Source organism: Anser cygnoides, chromosome 7, assembly GCF_040182565.1.
Source record: "Anser cygnoides isolate HZ-2024a breed goose chromosome 7, Taihu_goose_T2T_genome, whole genome shotgun sequence".
NCBI classification, from domain to species: Eukaryota; Metazoa; Chordata; class Aves; order Anseriformes; family Anatidae; genus Anser; species Anser cygnoides.
In genome coordinates this window covers 33,679,644-33,698,113 of record NC_089879.1, presented here as the reverse complement: position 1 = coordinate 33,698,113, position 18,470 = coordinate 33,679,644, and the positions used below count along the sequence as shown (strand labels likewise).

At 40.7% G+C, this 18,470-nt stretch overlaps 1 protein-coding gene across 3 annotated transcripts; it reads right to left on the bottom strand.

The window, feature by feature from the left end:
* Positions 1–820: 820 nt before the first annotated feature.
* PLAC9 (placenta associated 9) lies at positions 821–16,481 on the bottom strand. 3 transcript variants are annotated; one of them, XM_067000162.1, is made up of 5 exons: positions 16,350–16,468; positions 16,071–16,245; positions 3,356–3,456; positions 2,497–2,617; positions 1,013–1,223 (listed from the first exon to the last, which is right to left on the bottom strand). In XM_067000162.1, exons 2-5 carry the CDS (start codon positions 16,126–16,128, stop codon positions 1,210–1,212), a joined length of 294 nt encoding a protein of 97 aa, XP_066856263.1. In that variant the 5' UTR covers positions 16,129–16,245; positions 16,350–16,468; the 3' UTR covers positions 1,013–1,209. The 3 variants fall into 3 exon arrangements, with proteins under 3 accessions (XP_013031130.1, XP_066856263.1, XP_066856262.1); XM_013175676.3 differs by lacking the exon at positions 1,013–1,223 and adding an exon at positions 821–1,005 and having other exon boundaries at positions 16,071–16,479; XM_067000161.1 differs by having other exon boundaries at positions 16,071–16,481.
* Between the last annotated feature and the right edge of the window lie 1,989 nt (positions 16,482–18,470).

The following is an 18,470-nucleotide window of genomic DNA, read 5'->3' as shown; positions in this document are numbered from 1 at the left end:
CTTCTCTTACTACACACACGTGCCCACACACCCCCCATTCTGTAAAGGTTACACAGGCCTTTTTTCCTAGAAGAAGTTTTGGTTTTGTTTGTCATGGAAGAATTCAGATCTTGTGAACGTAAGTATGAAACAATACATAGAGTTAAAAAAAAAAAAAAAAAAAAACATTTAGTGGGGAGCAAAGATTATGTGATATGAACAGGTAAATAGAAAGGGGCTTGAAAAATCCTTCTTTGAAGGAAATGAAATATATATATACTTTTTTTTTCTACATCTCTTCAGATCCCCTACCTTTTGCTGTATTTTTTAATTTTCATGTTAATTGTCTGTGTCTTGAAGATAAAATATCAGTGAATTCCTTTCTATTTTTTCCTCTTCCTCCCTAAGATGAGGGAGATGGATGTTGGAATGAATTTGAGATTGCATTGTCACCGCAGCAGGGGAGGTGGAGGAGTGTAAAGCCATCAGAATAAGTTGGCTGTGTATTTTAACTACAAATTCTGTCTAGGATGTGCAACCAGAACTCTTATTTCAATCAATGGCAGTAATGTGACTATGTCCAAAGCCAGACCACTACACGTGCTCTTTCTTGTCAGACAATCTAACTGTATCTTGAGAGGACATTGCAGCTGAAAGTGTTTCTTCATTGATTTGTACTGATAGCAAGGGCTTACTTCTTTGCCAGGGAAGGAATATCATTTTGAATTAAGGTAAGTTTGTTAGCTGTGGTTCTGTCCAGGATCCCATCTCATCTTGTTTTCTTACTGACAATGCTGTATTTGAAATGCAGTTTTAAAATACAAAGCTTTGAAACGATGTCTAAAAGCAAACACCTTTTTATTAAAAAGCACAAAAACACAGAAGGATAACTACTGCTCAGAATTGTTTATCTCTGCTCAAATTCTGGAAACACAAGAAAGCTTTTTAAATGAACAAAAGTGCAACTGTTTATAACAACCGTACTGTTACATTCAGCTGTCTTCTGTCTCTGTGTTCAGCTGGCATCTGTATAAAGAAGATTTGATGTAATTATTCTTGGTTATAAGATCAGGATCAATCTTTCCAGGCAAACATCATAGAAAACGTGATGCCCGTTACTTTACAGTGAGGAATTCTCAGTTTGATTCATCAAACCATAGAAGGAAGGTGCTACAGCTCTGCAGTTCTTGGAGCAGTTGGCAGTTAATGCAACTTCCATCTGAGTGGTACTTACTGTAGATGTGCTGTAAATATGCAGAAGTTGACTTAGGATTTGCATTCTAAATCCACTGTAATGCTTTACAGGGATACTTTTTTAAATAAATGATACGAAGATACTTTTTTAAAATAAATGATAACTGCAGGGGCATAACTTAATTGGTACCTATTAACTGCCCCTTACAGAGTTCTGGAAAATTTAATGAATAACAAAGTCAGTGAGGACATAGAAATTCCATCTTCTCTACAGTCATGGTGCCCAGATCTGTACAGCCAACTGCAAGAAGAACTAAAAACCAACATAAAATTCTACTACTGTCTTCTTTCTGCCCACCTTATGTCACAGAAGTGCTCTGTACTATGCATGTATGTACATAAAAGTATAGCTATATTAAAAAACTGACAAAACTGACTTCAGGAGCATCACTGCAGGATGTTCAAGTCTTTCCACACGAGATTTGTTCTCCACCAGCAGTGTGTCTCACCTTGTTAAATGAACTATTGATAGTCAGGCAAGAACTGAAGAGGACAGAGTGTTATAAGATGATGTGCAAGATAGATATCCAAGTAATTTGTTGTTGTTTAATTTATTCCCAAAATGTTTATCTCGGAGCATGTTTTTCATTAGTGGCAACTAGATTTAAGATACCAGAACTATAATATTTCCATTAACTTTTTTGTTTTTTGTTGCCTTTTTAGTTGTTTCATTTATGTCGCACATGAAACTAAAGAATAACAGGACAATTAAACTCAAGCCTTGCAATTCCTTAGTCCATCCTGCTGTTCTAAGGGATCCTGAACTACGTACATGTTCCTTCCTACATGCTTCTTGAACATTTCCAGTGCTGGGGAAACTACAGCCATGTAATTCCAGAGGTTCATTGGTCTTGCAAGAAAGTTTTGTGTTGTGTTTTGTTGGAATGTATTTTGGTGCATTGTTTTTGGTTTTATTCACTTTTGTAGTGGTGAAAAAAATACAGCTTTCATCTTTGCAGCAGCGTTATTCCGGTGGGCTACTTCAATCTTCTGTAGACTAAACATCCCCAACTTAACAACCTCTCTGTGTACCTCATGTATCTAGCTCCTTGGCTGGTTGGTTTATTAATTAATTTTCTTCTCTTTAGTGGTGGTTGTAACACAGCGTCCAAAACTGGACCCAGTGTTTCAGCTGAGGCCTTAACTGCGCTGAATTGAGTGAATAAATTTCTGCACATCTGGTTTGGAAAAAGGATGAGATATTTGGCAATAGCACGTGCAACCGCGTTGTCAACTTAAGGTTATATCCCACTAGATACTTACCATCAAAAATATCCATAAGAGGGGTTCCTGGAGCAATGGGGATATTTGATGCGGTCTCACTGATGATATTGAGGAGTGACTTGACTTCTGATTCTAGATGCTCCACTGTTTTTATTACCTTCTAATGAAAACAAGGGAGGCAAATGGAGAAGGGGGTAGTCAGAGGGTCAAGTGGAAAGAATCTTACCAAATGTGTTAGTGCAAGAGCAAATCTACTGTCCCATACTACTAATAGCTAATTTAATTTATACTGCGCATTGCAGTTTTAAGTATTTCTTACATTATACTGTCCTCTAGCGGCACGAAGTACTAGAATTTGGTTTTGCAAGTTGTAGCACCTCTGTAACCTGTAATTTGACTTCTTAGAAGGAGCTTTGTATGAATTTAGTTTTAATTCTCTCTTATTTCTCAGCCACCATCATATCCACAAAAAAAATCTTTGGGGAGGATGAGAGGAGCTGATGGGGTGGAAAGAAGAGGGTTAAGGCTAGAGCTGCAGGAAGTTAACATGGCCATTTGAGAACCAACAGAAGGTGGTTTGGCAGCTATCCAGCTGGGAATAGTTAGCACTGGACGCGTGTCTTGTGGATGTTTAAGACACTGGGGAAAAACATGTAAACATTTCAGCTTTCCTACAATCCCAGTGACAGTTCATTTATTGTTCTGAGTGTCTGCAGGAATGAGCAGAAACTCCTTCGTCAAGCTTTGTCATCTGCAGAATTCACATCTTGTCTTGAATCTTGTCTTACAGAATCAAGAAGGGTCAGTGGCTAGCAACATGGTTCCTCTTTGTTTTCTTTTGTCAAAAGGCTGAGGTAGAGGTCTAGTATAGTCCAGGAACCAATGCAGTAGCACTTACCTCTTCAATAATATCCAAGCGTTCATGGATTGTATCATGTTCGTGACACCAGCTTCCTCTTCCCAAAGTTCCAGGTAACACATTGACAGGTTCTGCAGCAGCTGGAAAAACAGCCACAGTTAAATTAACCGGGGGCTTTTTAATAACAGTGCTTATCTTTCTGACTTCTGCAGTTGTATTTGGCATGCTAAAGAGCATTGTTTATTAAAGAAAATGTATTCTGTACCAGGTAGAAATTGCCCAGTAAATACAGGTGTACCCAACTGCTGTGAATGTCTTGCAGTGGTGCATACATTGTCAAAGTTGTTTGGAACAACCTGTTTTCATTTGACCTTTTGTTTGTTTGTTTGTTGCCTTCGTTTTACACAACCTGTTTTTCTTTCCTGTATAGGGTTAAGTTTATAGACTCAACTCTGTCTCCACAAGTATAAAACCTAAGTGTTGGGAAGATCTCACATATCAGTTCCTCTTAGACTTTCTTCAGAAGCAACTGGCATGGTAAAACTTTGATGAGCAGCTGAGTTTGTCCACTTACGTCCAGAATGGGTTCAAGCTGGTGATTCCGTTGTGGCAGAAGCTTGCCTGTAACAGTCTAATTTTACAATGCGAGGGGAAACAATAAAAGTGTGTACAGCTAGTGCCATTTGCTGACCAAGTCACTCATTTACAATGCTGTATACAAAATCACACATCTCTTACAGTTACCTGTGTTTATCTCTCAGTACTCATGACTTGTTGCTCGTTGAGCATCTAATTCTGCTGGCTGTATGCCATAAACGGGCAGTACCTGCTGGTGCCTGTGCTTTAATGGAGCCAATTTCTCTTCTTAGCTTTTGTGCAACATTCAGTAACTTTTGGATTTTAATGCATATGGAACAGTGACAGAGTATTTTAAAACCCACTAGAGTGATAGCATAATTTGCATGATGTTAAGTCCTGTTCTTACATGAGCCCCGAAGAGACTGTAACAATGTGCAGGCAGCAGCAACTCATTCTGTTGCTACTTGCTTGTAATGGAGAAAAACAGAGGAAACTGTGAGCTTGTGTTATAACGAACACTTAAAAACAAGAGGAGCAACTAGTACTGTCTCCAGTAGTGTTGTGTGAGAGCCATGATTTGGATCTGATACAGGACTTCATCACAAGTCTGTGCCAAGAATTTTTGGATGTAGTTATCACATGACAGCAAACACGTTTGTAAGGATTGTAGCCATTGCAGTCTGATAGGATGAGAGGTGTACTGTGGGCTGGAGTTCTTGAGGGCAGGGAGGAGAACAGTTAAGTGTGACTTTATGTACTATGTGTGCTATTATTTAAAAATTTGTTTGGCAGAGTTTCAGAGAGAATTTTTGATTGTTTATTTGTAGCAAGATTTTTTGTTAGTGGTTTTTGTTTGTTTTTGCATTCACCAGGAGGTGGTGCTGTTAGGACAAAAACCCAAAGATGTAATCTGTCTGTTTAATACTTAGAAAAGACGAAATATGTCACGTACTTCAAAGATAGCTGCATTGCAATTGCCTTTTTTTTTCCCCTTTTTTGTGTTTTGGGAGTGTTGTTACTTCGTAACTTAGTAGTCAAGTGAACCATGCTCTTTCTAGAAAATTTTACTTATTTACATGTGTGGTTTTTTTTTTTCCATCACAGTTGGAATGATATGGGAATGCTGTAATTTTATGTCAGAATTGGATGTTACAAAGCAATGTCCAGTCTTTCTATACAAACTCTAGCTGTTCTGGTAATAGGATAATAACAAGATAAGCTCTGTTTTACTGTCGCAGATTAATACAATTTCTGCCTTCCCAGTATTCCCAGCCTTAGCCCTCAGCATCAAGCCTGATGGCCTTATGCTGAACTACTGCCCATCATGTCAAAGGGAGGACCTTGAATCACAAGGTTGAGTGGGAAGTTTGGGTGAGGGCCAGCAGTGGTTGTATGCATTTGTTTAAGGAGTTTGTGGCCGGCTGTAAGTTACGTGCCAGGCTTGTTTACAGAATCACGGAATCGTCTAGGTTGGAAGAGACCTCCAAGATCATCTAGTCCAACTTCTGTCCTAACACTAACAAGACCTCCACTAAACCGTATCACTAAGAGCTACATCTAAACGTCTCTTAAAGACCTCCAGGGATGGCGACTCAACCACCTCCCTGGGCAGTCCATCCCAATGCCTAACAACCCTTTCAGTAAAGAAGTTCTTCCTAACATCTAACCTAAACCTCCCCTGGCACAACTTTAGCCCATTCCCCCTTGTCCTGTCACCAGGCATGTGGGAGAATAGACCAACCCCCACCTCGCTACAGCCTCCTTTAAGGTACCTGTAGAGAGCGATGAGGTCTCCCCTGAGCCTCCTTTTCTCCAGGCTAAACAACCCCAGCTCCCTCAGCCGCTCCTCGTAAGACTTGTTCTCCAGACCCCTCACCAGCTTCGTTGCCCTTCTCTGGACTCGCTCGAGCACCTCCATGTCCTTCTTGTAGCGAGGGGCCCAAAACTGAACACAGTACTCGAGGTGCGGCCTCACCAGAGCCGTGTACAGGGGGACAATCACTTCCCTAGACCTGCTGGCCACACTGCTTCTTATACAAGCCAGGATGCTGTTGGCCTTCTTGGCCACCTGAGCACACTGCTGGCTCATATTCAGCTGCCTATCAACCAGTACTCCCAGGTCCTTCTCAGCCAGGCAGCTTTCCAACCACTCATTTCCCAGCCTGTAGCTCTGCTTGGGGTTGTTGTGCCCCAGGTGCAGGACCCGGCACTTGGCCTTGTTGAACTTCGTACAGTTGACCTCAGCCCATCGGTCCAGCCTATCCAGATCCTCCTGCAGAGCCTTCCTACCCTCGAGCAGATCGACACACGCACCTAACTTGGTGTCGTCTGCAAACTTACTGAGGGTGCACTCGATCCCCTCATCCAGGTCATCGATAAAGATATTGAAGAGGACTGGCCCCAGCACTGAGCCCTGGGGGACTCCACTAGTAACTGGCCTCCACCTGGATTTGGCTCCATTCACCACAACTCTTTGGGCCCGGCCATCCAGCCAGTTTTTAACCCAGCAAAGTGTACGCCAGTCCAAGCCACGAGCAGCCAGTTTCTTGAGGAGAATGCTGTGGGAAACGGTGTCAAAAGCCTTACTGAAGTCAAGGTAGATCACATCCACAGCCTTTCCCTCATCTACCAAGCGCGTCACTTGGTCATAGAAGGAGATCAGGTTCGTCAAGCAGGACCTGCCTTTCATAAACCCATGCTGACTGGGCCTGATCGCCTGCTTGCCCTGCAAGTGCCGCGTGATGACACTCAAGATAATCTGCTCCATGAGCTTCCCTGGCACTGACGTCAAACTGACAGGCCTATAGTTCCCCGAGTCTACCCTCCGGCCCTTCTTGTAGATGGGCGTCACGTTTGCTAGCTGCCAGTTGACTGGGACCTCCCCCGATAGCCAGGACTGCCGATAAATGATGGAAAGCGGCTCGGCCAGCTCCTCCGCCAGTTCTCTCAGTACCCTTGGGTGGATCCCATCTGGCCCCATCGACTTGCGTACATCCAAGTGCTGTAGCAGGTCACCAACCATTTCCTCATGGATAGTGAGGCAGTTTAGTTTGTTTCAGTTTTGTTTCAGTTTAGTTTTTCCCTAAAAATGGAAAATACATGAGAGTCACTGTTGGCTAGCATGAGTCAGTGTTGACCACTTCTCTTTCTCTGACCGTGCATCTTATATCATGCTGGTCCTTAAAAGAAAACCCAGAGCTCTGCCTTTGGAGAAGCAGAAGTCACTGTTTGTCCTGCCCGAATTGGACTCTGAGCCCAGAGGCTCTCTGACCTTTCCAAACTGGCATGGTGGGCATGCCTGTTGGCACTGTGCAGGGACTCCTTTTACCTTTTTCCTGACACAGGACCTTGAATCTTATAAGCGACTCTTTGAAGCAGAAACAATATGATGATCTTACCCAAAATGCCACTTTATTCCTTGCCTCAGCTTAGCCCTTTTGTGCGAAAGAGTTTTCTGTTCTGCACAAACCACAGCATCATGCTGTGAGGCCTGATTGCTACTCTAAGCAGGTGTACACAGAAGGAGAGGTTCAGTACGATGGATGACTCATTTATTCGAAGCAGGACATGCTGGGATAGGTATATAAAGCCGATTTAAGGCTGTTGCATCTCACAGTGAGGTTTGCAAAACACTATACAGTTTTGTGTATGCATGCACACCGAGAGAACTCAGGAAAGAAGCTGCCGTGAAATGCAGGTCTTGGTAGTGCTTGGTTTTTTGGTGCAATTCGTTCCTCTCCTCCGGTGCGGAAAGAGACAGCTTTCCGGCATTGAGGGTGCATTGCTGCTTTATAAGCTGCAACGGGCTTGGTGAAGGAGGAGGAAATGTCTCATCCTGGTTTGATAGGGCATCTTAGCAGAACCCCAGAACTGGTGCTGTGACTGAAAAAAACCTGACAGGTGGTCTAGGCCTCAGTGTCTCAGGAAACATCTGAAAGCAGTTGTTAGTGAGTGATAAGAGTTAGGACGATGTCTGTTTTGAAACCAAAATGTTTCTAGTTCCCAGATTGCGTGACACGGAGCTCTCTGGGGGCAGACCCAGAAGAAAACCTGTCAGCGAGGTCCTGCATCTCCCTGTCTGGTCAGTGACTTTCACACAGGAGCAGAGGCGCCCCGGTGCTTGTGGTTGCCCCCTCACTACCACACTAGAACAGGGCGCTTTGGGAGGGAGGGAGTGATTGGTGCCACTGGCTGGGCAGCCACTGCTTTGGTCAGTGTAGTTTTTAGTTTTATTCTGTTTTCAGAGCTTTGGCTTGAGGCTTTGGCTGCTAGAAACCTGATTATTACCTTGTTAACCCACAGCCTTTATCTCTGGGATGGGCTGTTCACAGGACACATCCGGTCCCTTGTAAATATGGCATGCAACTGGGTCACTGTGGTCAGGCAGTTCATCCTAAGCAACAATTTTCATGAGCTCAAAGAGAATCACATGCTGCTTATGAGTGTTGCCCTTCTCTGTATTGCAACTGGTGAAAGAAAATGACATGGTCTGACTTTGGTGCTGACCACCTCTGGCAGCATCTTTACCAATATAATAATAGCAGTCATCTTGTAAAAGGAGCAAAGTATGGAAGGCTGCAGGCCGTGTAAACAAATCAGTAATGGCCTGTTAGGGTACCTCCTTTTCCTTACCCTCTTGCTGCTGAAGAAACATTTTAAAAACATTAATTAGACTTCTTTCTTGCCTATGTGTCAAAGCACGTGCGCAACCCAACAAAACTTTTATGGTCAATTTTAAAGCTAACAACTTTTAAAGGTAAACTTTTCTTTGTATGCTGTATAAAATACATATTTAAGATGTATGGTTATTTCAATTTCTGGAAGCTTGAGCAAGTATGCATGCTTATAGAACGATGTGGGATTTTGGGTGATTTTCTAGGAGACATATTTCCATGTCCTGAATATATCTTTTGAAACTTCATGGATTACTTTGGACAGATATTTGTTGTAATATTTCAGTATTTTGGAGAGAATGTTACCTTTCAGTTAAGTCCTCATCTGGAAATTGCCACTTGATGCTTCCTGCAAGTGATATGCGTCGTTCAATTCTTAAAGTCCACACTACTTAATACATAGGTGGCTATTTTACATCCAGAGTAAGGGCTCACTCATCCAAGATAGCAAAATGACCCTTATTTTATACAAGGATTAATTTTTTATTTTATTTATGTTACCTGTCATCTAGAAATTTTGACATACTTTGTGCCTTGTGCCTTTCCTCCTCTGATTAAGTCCTATATGTGAGGTTGATGGTGCCCATAGAAGCTGGGTAGTTCTACTGCCCTGCACTGTCATACAGTCAGAAACCAGCAGATGGAGCAGAGAAATTGAGAATCTCCAAGTTAGATGTAAGGGTACCAGGAGATACAAGAAGTGCTTTTGTGTCTAGAAGTTTAAGCAGGACCTTCTTACGCAAGAAGTCTCCTGTTGGGTGGAAGGAAGTGAAGTGGCTGTGTCATTTCCTCTTGTGTGTGTGAACTTCTTCGTATAATAGTTACCTGCCAGTACCTGAATTCTAGATATACACATACACCTGCTCTTCCACTAAATATAAAAGTGCGTATACAAAGGCTGAATAGGCTTATTATTTGTTTTATAGATCTATCTAGGTATACAGATATGTGTCTATTTGTCCATATATTATGTGAATATATAGAAATATGGACATCTTGTTGAGGTTAGTGTCAAGATTCAGAGGGTGATGTTAACTTTCACTTGACTAATAAAAGTTATTACAGGATAGCTTTTGTGCTCCCCTCTATCTAGTCCCAGACCATTAGCGCTACATATAAGAAAACTCTTGTCCCCATACCTGCGTCACAAAGACACCTGATAGGAAAAATAAATAAATACATAAAACATTACATGGTTGAAAGCTAGAACAAGACAATTCAGGCTAAGATGCACATTTTTAAAAGCCAATGAATCAGTTTAGCAATTGAAGTGCCTCCTGCATTACTTGTACTAAGTATCCTTCCTAATGATGCATTAGAGGTCAAACCAAAGTTGCAGGCTTGCTGTAGAAATTACTGGGTTGGGTTCTTTGGGCTGTGTTATGGAGAAGGTCAGGCTAAGTGATCATAATGTTCCCTTTTGGTCTTAAATTCTATAAAATCCCTTTTGCATCATGCTATGACCAGTGTGATTTTGAAAGTTAACTGAGAGTTCATGTTGTGCTCAGTAGGGAGGGAGATGTAAAACAAAGTGGACCACAAGCCAAATGAAAGACAAACGGGACTGAAACAGGAACCAGATGGCAAATGAAGAAACCTGAAATCATGTGATAGAGGAAAGCAAATAAAAGAATATTTTTAACTGTTGAAGAAAACATACTATGGTCTCTGTTCTTGTTTTTACTACCTTAGGTTTAGCAGTATCGTTTCATTTCTGTAGCACATATCATGAAGTGGTGAGATAGTTTTTAAGAAGAAAATGAAGGTGATAGTAATGGATTTATGTTCCAATAGTAAAAAATTCATCAACTTGAGTACATTTGGCGTACCACATAACTAGTTGGTGAAGAATACAATGGACCTCTGAAGGGATTTGCTGATCCTCGCTTAAATTATTCCTTATCTAAATATAGCGTTGGACTCAACTTTAAAGTGTGTATATAAATTTGAAATGTTAGTTCAAGAAATCACACAGTTTACAAAAATGGCGAATATAACTTGTAGCTGAGTACAGAAAAAGTTCAGTTGCAAATATCTATCAGTATTTAGTGCTTTCAGACCCAAGTCCATTTTAACACAAGACTTAGTCATATTTAATTTGGGGGACTAATTCCAATCATGTCAACCCTTAATTAGATATGGAAGTAGTGGATTAACTTGCTGTGCCACTTAGTGGTTTCATTACCGCCAATGTGCCCAAATTCATTTTAAGTTGTATTATATATAATATAATCTGTATTAACTTTTATTGTTAGGGTGCCAAAGATTAATTGATCTGGATAGAATGTGTTGTATTGGAAATGCTGATTGTCTTCAAGCTCTTACATGCTTGGGAGCTTATCTGTAACTGGACATAGAAGATTTTAAAGGCTGTGATCCTAAAACACTGCCTAATGCTTAGCTGTGATTTAGACACTTTTGAGCCCCTTTCTAGAGTTTAAATTACATGCTTAAAAATAAAGGGTATCTTGTCTTCAGTGATTGCAATAAAGACTGCAAAAAACATAGTATGTAAAAAATCATTTCTTAGCTTCTTTTATTCTGTCATACGTTGCTATGCTTCACTCTGGAGGCAACTGCAGGATTTTGTTTCTTTGCTTATATATACATACAAAAATATGTGTTTGTATGTGTATATATGTACAAGCACCTTTATTAGGCTGTAGCTTTTATGGCAGAACCACACTGAAAATTCCATACAGTGCAAACGTGGGGAATGTCTATAATAGGAGATGGAAGGTAGGCATTGAATATTGGACAGGCAATTGAAAGTAGAAAGCTCTTCTGGAATGGATTATTATTATTTTTAATCTTTTCAACAATGTACAAAGTTTCGATGCCTGATTAGGGATTAAGCTGTAATCTGTACGTTCACTATATACCTGTGTACTTAAACCTCTTTCTGAATACCAAGTATTGGGAAGAATCCAAACATGGTATGAAATCCAAGGGATTCTTCTGGTATCAAATATTCATGAGCCTCTTATAATAACAGAACATTCTGAAATAAGTCTATTCCATGAAAATAATTATTTTTAATATTGAATTTGGAAACTGAATAGCCACATCAAAAGTCAGAATCCAAATTTGCAGGTTTATACTCTGTTTATCAAGATATAGAATATGCCACTATAAATGTTATTTCAGATCCTAGATCAGTTATGGTTGAAATTAATTCTTTTTTCCCTGAAAGAAAAGTACCAAAAAGGAAATACCATGCATTGTGGAATATATTGCATTGGTGAAGATGGTCAGGATATTAGTCTACCACTTTTCTAACCTGTCTGCCCATCAACTTACATGTGAAGTGTCATGTTGTGACTTCTTCTGGTCCTAACGTGCCTCACTTAGTGTGTGAAATACTCAAAATGAGAGGTGGGAATTGGCAGAAATCATAGCTGGTTAAGAGATGGCTGCCGTGTATTTCTGTATGAAACTATTTCCTTTTGGTGAAGTTTTTACTATTGTGATTCTCATTTCACGTGGGATCTTCAGCTCTCACTTGCGCGGCAGCGGAGACTGACAGAGAGTATGCAAAACCAGGGATAACCGTGTGCTACTAGTGCATGCTCTTTGTTTCAGGCTCAGCAAAATCGGCTATGGCTGTTTGCCAGAAGCAAAAGTACTACTTGAAAAACTACTTTTCTTCTGTGTTACTGTACTAGTAATTGTAAGAAACACTTAAGTTTTGTATATTTTTATTTAAAGGAAGGAAGATGACAATAAAAAGTTCCCATGCTGTTTTCGAATATGTTTCCAACATGCCGATCTTTTGAACAAGCAGCCAGGGAATATCTTCTTGTGCTTGCTGCTACAGTGGAAAATGACTACAGGAAATCAGAGTGAAAAGAGAAATGAGCCTATGTAATTTGCAGGTAGGTTACTCTAATTCATTCTGTAGCATAGGAGAGGATACCCTAACGTTTTGGGTTGCAAACAAAAGTCTGCCTTTATTACGCATTATTTATGTATGTATATATGTTTGTTTTGGAAATTAAGACGAAGTGTTAGATGTGAATAGCTAGCAGCCATATAGGAGATAGCTGTGTATGGAGAAGAGTATGAGCTGTTTTAGGAAGAAGAGGAGTTGTGTTGAAGCATATGTTAAGAACGTAAGTTATGTAGAATGAGTGAGCTTAAGTCCTGTTTCAGAATGGAGTAGGTGAGATATGTGAATATTTGATGCTACCATAAATTTCAAGATGACCATTGGTATCTGGGGATAAAGAGTTCTTCAAATTTACGAGGATGTGGCTTTTGGTCTGTGTGTAGTAATAGGAGCTATGATCATGGGGAGCGAGGTGTGAGGTGAGCCTGCAACTTATTAGTCAGCTCTGTGGCTGTGTAGTTTGCATATGAGTAAATTATGGCAGTAGAAAGAAATATGATAGTACAATGAAAGACAATCCTTGTAGTTTTGTCCTAATACTTAAAAAAATCCTAGGAATATGACCAAAGCTGTGTTCTCTTGTGGCAAACAGTTCACGTGTACTGCAACAGCTCAGGAAGTAGAATAGTGATAGATACACAAGCATACCAGTTCCCAGCATTTGTGGCCAAGACCAACAACTGTCTCATGCAGAGCAGATCAGCTGGATTTATAAATACAGCTGGTACAGATGAACAGCAGGAGTCCTGTATTTCCAGACCCCTGGCTTCCTTGGAGTTTGATAATAACCTTTGATTTACACATGGAGTCCAGATAACTCAATACATAACTTTTTTAACTAAATATAACAAAACATAGGGTTTTGCAGATATGTAAAATCTGTGTAAGGGCTCACTTGTACACTGAACCCCTATATTCAGGTGCCTCGTGTTCTCAAGAAACACATCTGCGTCTGGGCACACTTTAATGTGACAAACTTTTTCTTCTTCCTTGTTGGAGCTCAGAGATGGGTGTTTACAAAGACTTATCTTTGAATTGGAGATGGTAATGGCTGTAGTTTTGCACAAGTACAGAAAATACAAGTGATGTGGGGTGTAGATTAAACTATCAGTGGTTTATTAATAAATATATATATACACATAAGTCCGATTTCAGATGGTACCTCTCATAAGTTTTACTGTGGATTTAATTACAAAATACAGTAGTTTAATCTCTTGGAGCCAAAATACTTGCTATGAGAAAGCAAGCAGTCAATTCTGGGAAAAAAGGTTCTGAAGGTGTATTTTTTTTTCTCTGAAGTTTCTAGTCAATAGTCTACCTCGGATTGCTGTATATCTCCTTTACAATAGCCCTTTTCACTCCAGAAGATCCCAGATGTTCTGAAAAGTCATACTATGTTAGCTGAATGAAGAAAAAACATTATCTTATATTTGGTTTACTTTTACTTACAGTTAAAACCAAATGAATTTCTGCTGTTTAAAAACAAATCACACCACAGTGTGGAGTATTGAGCAGTGCCTCCCCTCAAGCTCTCCTGTTGCTCTCCCCAGTAGCATGCTCAGTATTTGGTTTGCTCATCTAAATGGAGCACGTCATGGGGCCCAGCCTGTTTACCTGATTGTCAAATAATTGTTTACCCAAGGACTCCAGGTCACCTCTCCGCCATGCATAAACACATGGGAGAGACTGTGCTGTTGGAGTGTTGCACCCTCACAACAATTTGCCCAGAGCTTTTCATAAGAATGCAAACATGTTTAAATGGGGCAGGTATCGAATGGTCCAGTGCCTCTGGCTATGTTAAATGCTATGTTTGAGCAGCAGCGGCACCCCACAAACTACCCTACCAACAACAGCAAGGAATAAAAAGTTACAGCCATTAACTAGGAGCGTGTGATTAATCCAAAAGGGAATCCATGCTAGCCCCTCATCTTGAGTTGTTTGAAGTCAGAGCTCTGTGAATATGAAATTGTTTCTACTAATGGCTGAATTAAAACATAAACTCTACTTTACCCATCCTCAAAGCATTTTTAAGAGGAACTGTTGCCAAACAGAACAGGAAAAAACAATGGATGAATCATGGGGGTGGTGGAGAGCGGTCAGGGGAAGGATCTGTAATGAAATCAAAAGTCAGATTCCCCATCTCAAAGGTAGCAAAGGGAGAACAGGGATGCCTTTTTTTTAAGCCTGTCAGCTAGCCAGGATACTCACCTGGCTGTGACAGACACAAATTCAAATCCTTCCTCAGTGTGACTTGAAGAAAAGTGACTTGAAGAATATGGTCCAGGGCCAGTATGGACTGTAGATTCCCACCTCCCAAGAAAATATCCCCTTTCTGCCTCTTTTGGCAAGAGCTGTTCTGAGATGGGGTTCTTTCTTCTTCTTCTTCTTTTTTTTTTTTTTTTTTAACTCTTTTGATTCTTTTCCATCTTACACAAAATACTCTGCTGAGACAGTGAAAATGATTCCATAACTGAGTAGCTACCACCTGGCATAACACTGGGTAGTCGTCTCCACTGCAGTTGATATTCAAATACTGTTTTATTTGGCTCAAGTTTTACTTGAGCTTGCTAATGATTTCAGCTTAGACCAAATGACGTTTTTGGGGAATAAACAAAACCAGTTTTCCAGCAGTTTTCATGGGGTGAAAACAAGTCGGAGTGCCCTTGCTGGGACTGATAGCTGAGTTCATCACTGTTAAATGTTACAAAACCAGCTGCGTGGGAAGGAGACGGGGCACGGAAGGGTGACTGGGACTTTGGGGAAAAGGGACTAACAGTTTTTTGGGAAATGTTTTGATTGTAATGGAAACTCACTACCCTGCCATGAAATACAAACATTGTATGTTGTCAAGAAGTCTGAGCAGAGGGAAAATGATGCGGGGCCTCAGCTAGCAGAAAACACATAATACAAACAGGCTGCGTAGCCAGGTTTGTGGTAACAGAGGGACTATAAACCTTGAACTAGCTAAAGAGAATAGCTTTCAGTCACACCATCAGCTGCACTGTGATTACAGGTTAGTCTAGTGCCAGACCTGCTGTTAATGAAAGTAAAATTTAGATGCCAGTTTATCAGAAGCTGTCTTTTTATACTTCTTAGTCGTAAGGTATTTGAAGAAGGTGTTATTTGTCTCAAAAATCTCAGGAATAAGTAATACAAAGCCGTAGAGAAAAAAAATACAGTACTGTTAACAGCAGGTCTATAAAGAAGGGTTTGTAGAAAGGAAAACGTTTCTCCATTCACCGTGAACTTTGATCATTTCTGAGTGGATTAGTGTGCATGTTATTAAGGCTCCAAAGCAGTAATTATGGAGTGGCAGGGCACTGGATGCAGCACATGAATGTGGCTCTGATTTTCTCAAAATACAATGATAGTCTCCCATGAGCAGTGAAACACCTCTAACGGTGCAGTATGCCTTCAGGATGGACTTGAGTAGCACAACATCGGAGTTTTTTTTCTGTTAAAAAACAATATTCCCACAGAATTCGGACATATACCTGTTTCACCTTCATGTAAAACCTATACAGGTGGCAATTCTGTATCTCCCCCCCACCAACCCGACGCAAAGGCTTTTACCGTGCCACGGTTTCTGCTTGAGAAGCGTGGAATCACTCACCTAAAAGATCCCGCTCCTGCAGGACTACAATAAACGCCAACGCCCAGATGAAAAGCATGGTTTCAAAGCCTCCACACTCTGTCGTAGTCCTGGTGGAGAGCACGGCAGGCTCCCTCTCCGGCTTTACATAGACTCCTCTATCCGTCCTGCCGTTCGTGCTGATGTTTAGCCAGAGCTAGGAGGAAATACATTCAGGCTGAGCCAAGATTCTTAGGCTGTGCTTTTTCTCTTCCCTCCTTTTAAAAAACACCCTTCCAGCTCCACAAAAAGTCCAGTTACCCAGGCAAGCTGGCAGTGGTCCAAACTGCCCAAAGTTTTTACCCTTATATTTATTTATGCAGCCTGCAACTGGAATGTGCTGAAGAGCTTTGAATCCTGTAAATGCAGCAAATAGGGCTACAGAAGAAGTGAGAGAAGAGGAAGGGGTTTTGGGTGTTTCTTTCCCTAGGGCGGGGAAAGCAGGAGTACTGAAAAACAGTATCTTTAGTGTAGTGAAAAAAAAGTGTTTTTTTCATTATGTGTTCCTTTTTAAGACTGCGAAAAAACCTCTTCTGGGCAGGTAAAAGTCCTGCTGGTTTGAGTGTGGCAGCACTGTGGGAGGCAGTAACTGTGGTGCCTTGTGTTCAGAAAGCATCGTAGGAGCTCCGGATGAGACTTCTGAGCTCTTCTCAGTTGGGAAGGTGTTTGAAATAGGTTACACTTGGTAACATTATGTGCAAAAATAGCATTATCTGCAAAAATGATAATGTGATTGATTTTGAGCAGGGTCCTAATTAAATGTTAACTGTTTGTCTTGAGAGTTTGTAGGTGTTGACTGATAAGTATTAATATATGACATGAGGTGGTGTGTGGAGCTAGACCTCCGATCCCAAGTCCGCCACAAGTTCCTCGTACAGCCTTGGTCATGCCTCCCAGTTTGCAGATCATTAGTTTATACTTTTGAAGGAAAATTAACGATCCTTTAACCAATCTTAAAACAAACAACAACAAACATGACTAATAATTGTCGATTTTGTTGCGGTGTTTGAGTAAAAAACACATTTCTATGAAAATTCTTATATTTTAGCAAGGAATAGTTATCACAGAGCAAGTTAGGAATTAATTGCAAAGCTTGTATACGACAAAGGGCTGAACATACTGACGTGGTAGGCTGTGAATTCTGAAGTGAGAGGTTATCGTGCTTTGCCTGTGACAATGGCTGTTCTGAGGCTGCTGGAGAAGTGGAAGTAATCAAACAGACCGAGGAAATGCAAATGCTGTCCTGGTGATTTCTTTACAACTGTGATGCGCACCTGCAGGAGTGAGAGCCCTGTGTAACACTTCGGAGACAGGAGATTCGGGGGCAGAAGAAGAACATTTTAAAATAGTTGATTTCTGTTTTCTGAATGTGTTTGTCCATTAACTTTGCCTTTACACTAAATACATTTCTCAAGCAGAATCATCTGTTGCAAATGAAGCCAGTTCATGGATGCTTTTCTGCATGTTTTCTGCTCTGCTTTACACTGTATTATTAAAAAGCAATGAACATACATTGAATTGGTTTTCCCCTCAGTACACTGTAGCAAAGCTTGGAACTGTCCTTCCAGACCACTGCTGCTGAGGTCACTCGCCCCCCTTTACAGCACATGTCCTCAAGGTTCCTCCTGAACTGGGCTCAGGCTCCTGGAACAGTTCAGGTCTTCCAAGGAATTTGTCAAATAGTGTTATGTTCAACTATAGTGAAGTGCTCGTCTGATATCCTTGGAGAATTAAATAAAATAGTGAGGATTTTCTCTAATATTGTACTCCAGGGATTGTTTCTGTAGTGAGAGAGAAGTTCTTTCTGCTGCAGGGAAACGCAGCCAGAAGGAACGCTTATGCCAAGTAAGATTTTGGTTTTCAGTAGAACTACCTGTCCAAAGAATTTTGATGGTCTTGGGTAATTGCCTAAGATGATTTTTGTTAATTCGTAAGCACTCAGAATGAAGCTGCAGATGAAGAGCACTTAACTAGTAACATGAGATTAAAAAAAAAAACGGGATATGACAGAAATCATTAAATTGCAAAGTAGATTTTTCAGTTTAAGAGAGAAGATTTGAGAACAGCAGAAAGAATATGATATATACAAACCTATTTGTCTTCTGGAAAGTTAGTCAGTAACAGATTACCATCGGAGAAAGCATTCTTCAGCACATTCATCTTGGAAATGTCCATATATGAGAATATAATGAGATCATATGAATATAGGTTTGCACAAAATCCAGCTGTTGAGATGTTCCCAAGATACCAGCAGCCAAAGAAAGCATACCAGTGAACAGGGATGGGAATTTTTGCCAGCAGGCAGTCTGGCGAAAGGGAGAGTAAACACAAGGATTAACTATTTTGGGAGTGTGTGTGGTTTTTCTTTTTTTTTCTTTTCTT

What these genes read in the sequence shown, in the direction of transcription:
- PLAC9 (XM_067000161.1), bottom strand. Translation starts at nt 16,128, where the DNA reads ATGCTTTTCATCTGGGCGTTGGCGTTTATTGTAGTCCTGCAGGAGCGG. An exon ending in GCAGGAGCGGGATCTTTTAG is followed by an intron (nt 3,457 to 16,070) that starts GTGAGTGATTCC and finishes CTGTTTTTCCAG; the next exon opens with CTGCTGCAGAACCTGTCAAT. An exon ending in GCTTGGATATTATTGAAGAG is followed by an intron (nt 2,618 to 3,355) that starts GTAAGTGCTACT and finishes TGTTTTCATTAG; the next exon opens with AAGGTAATAAAAACAGTGGA.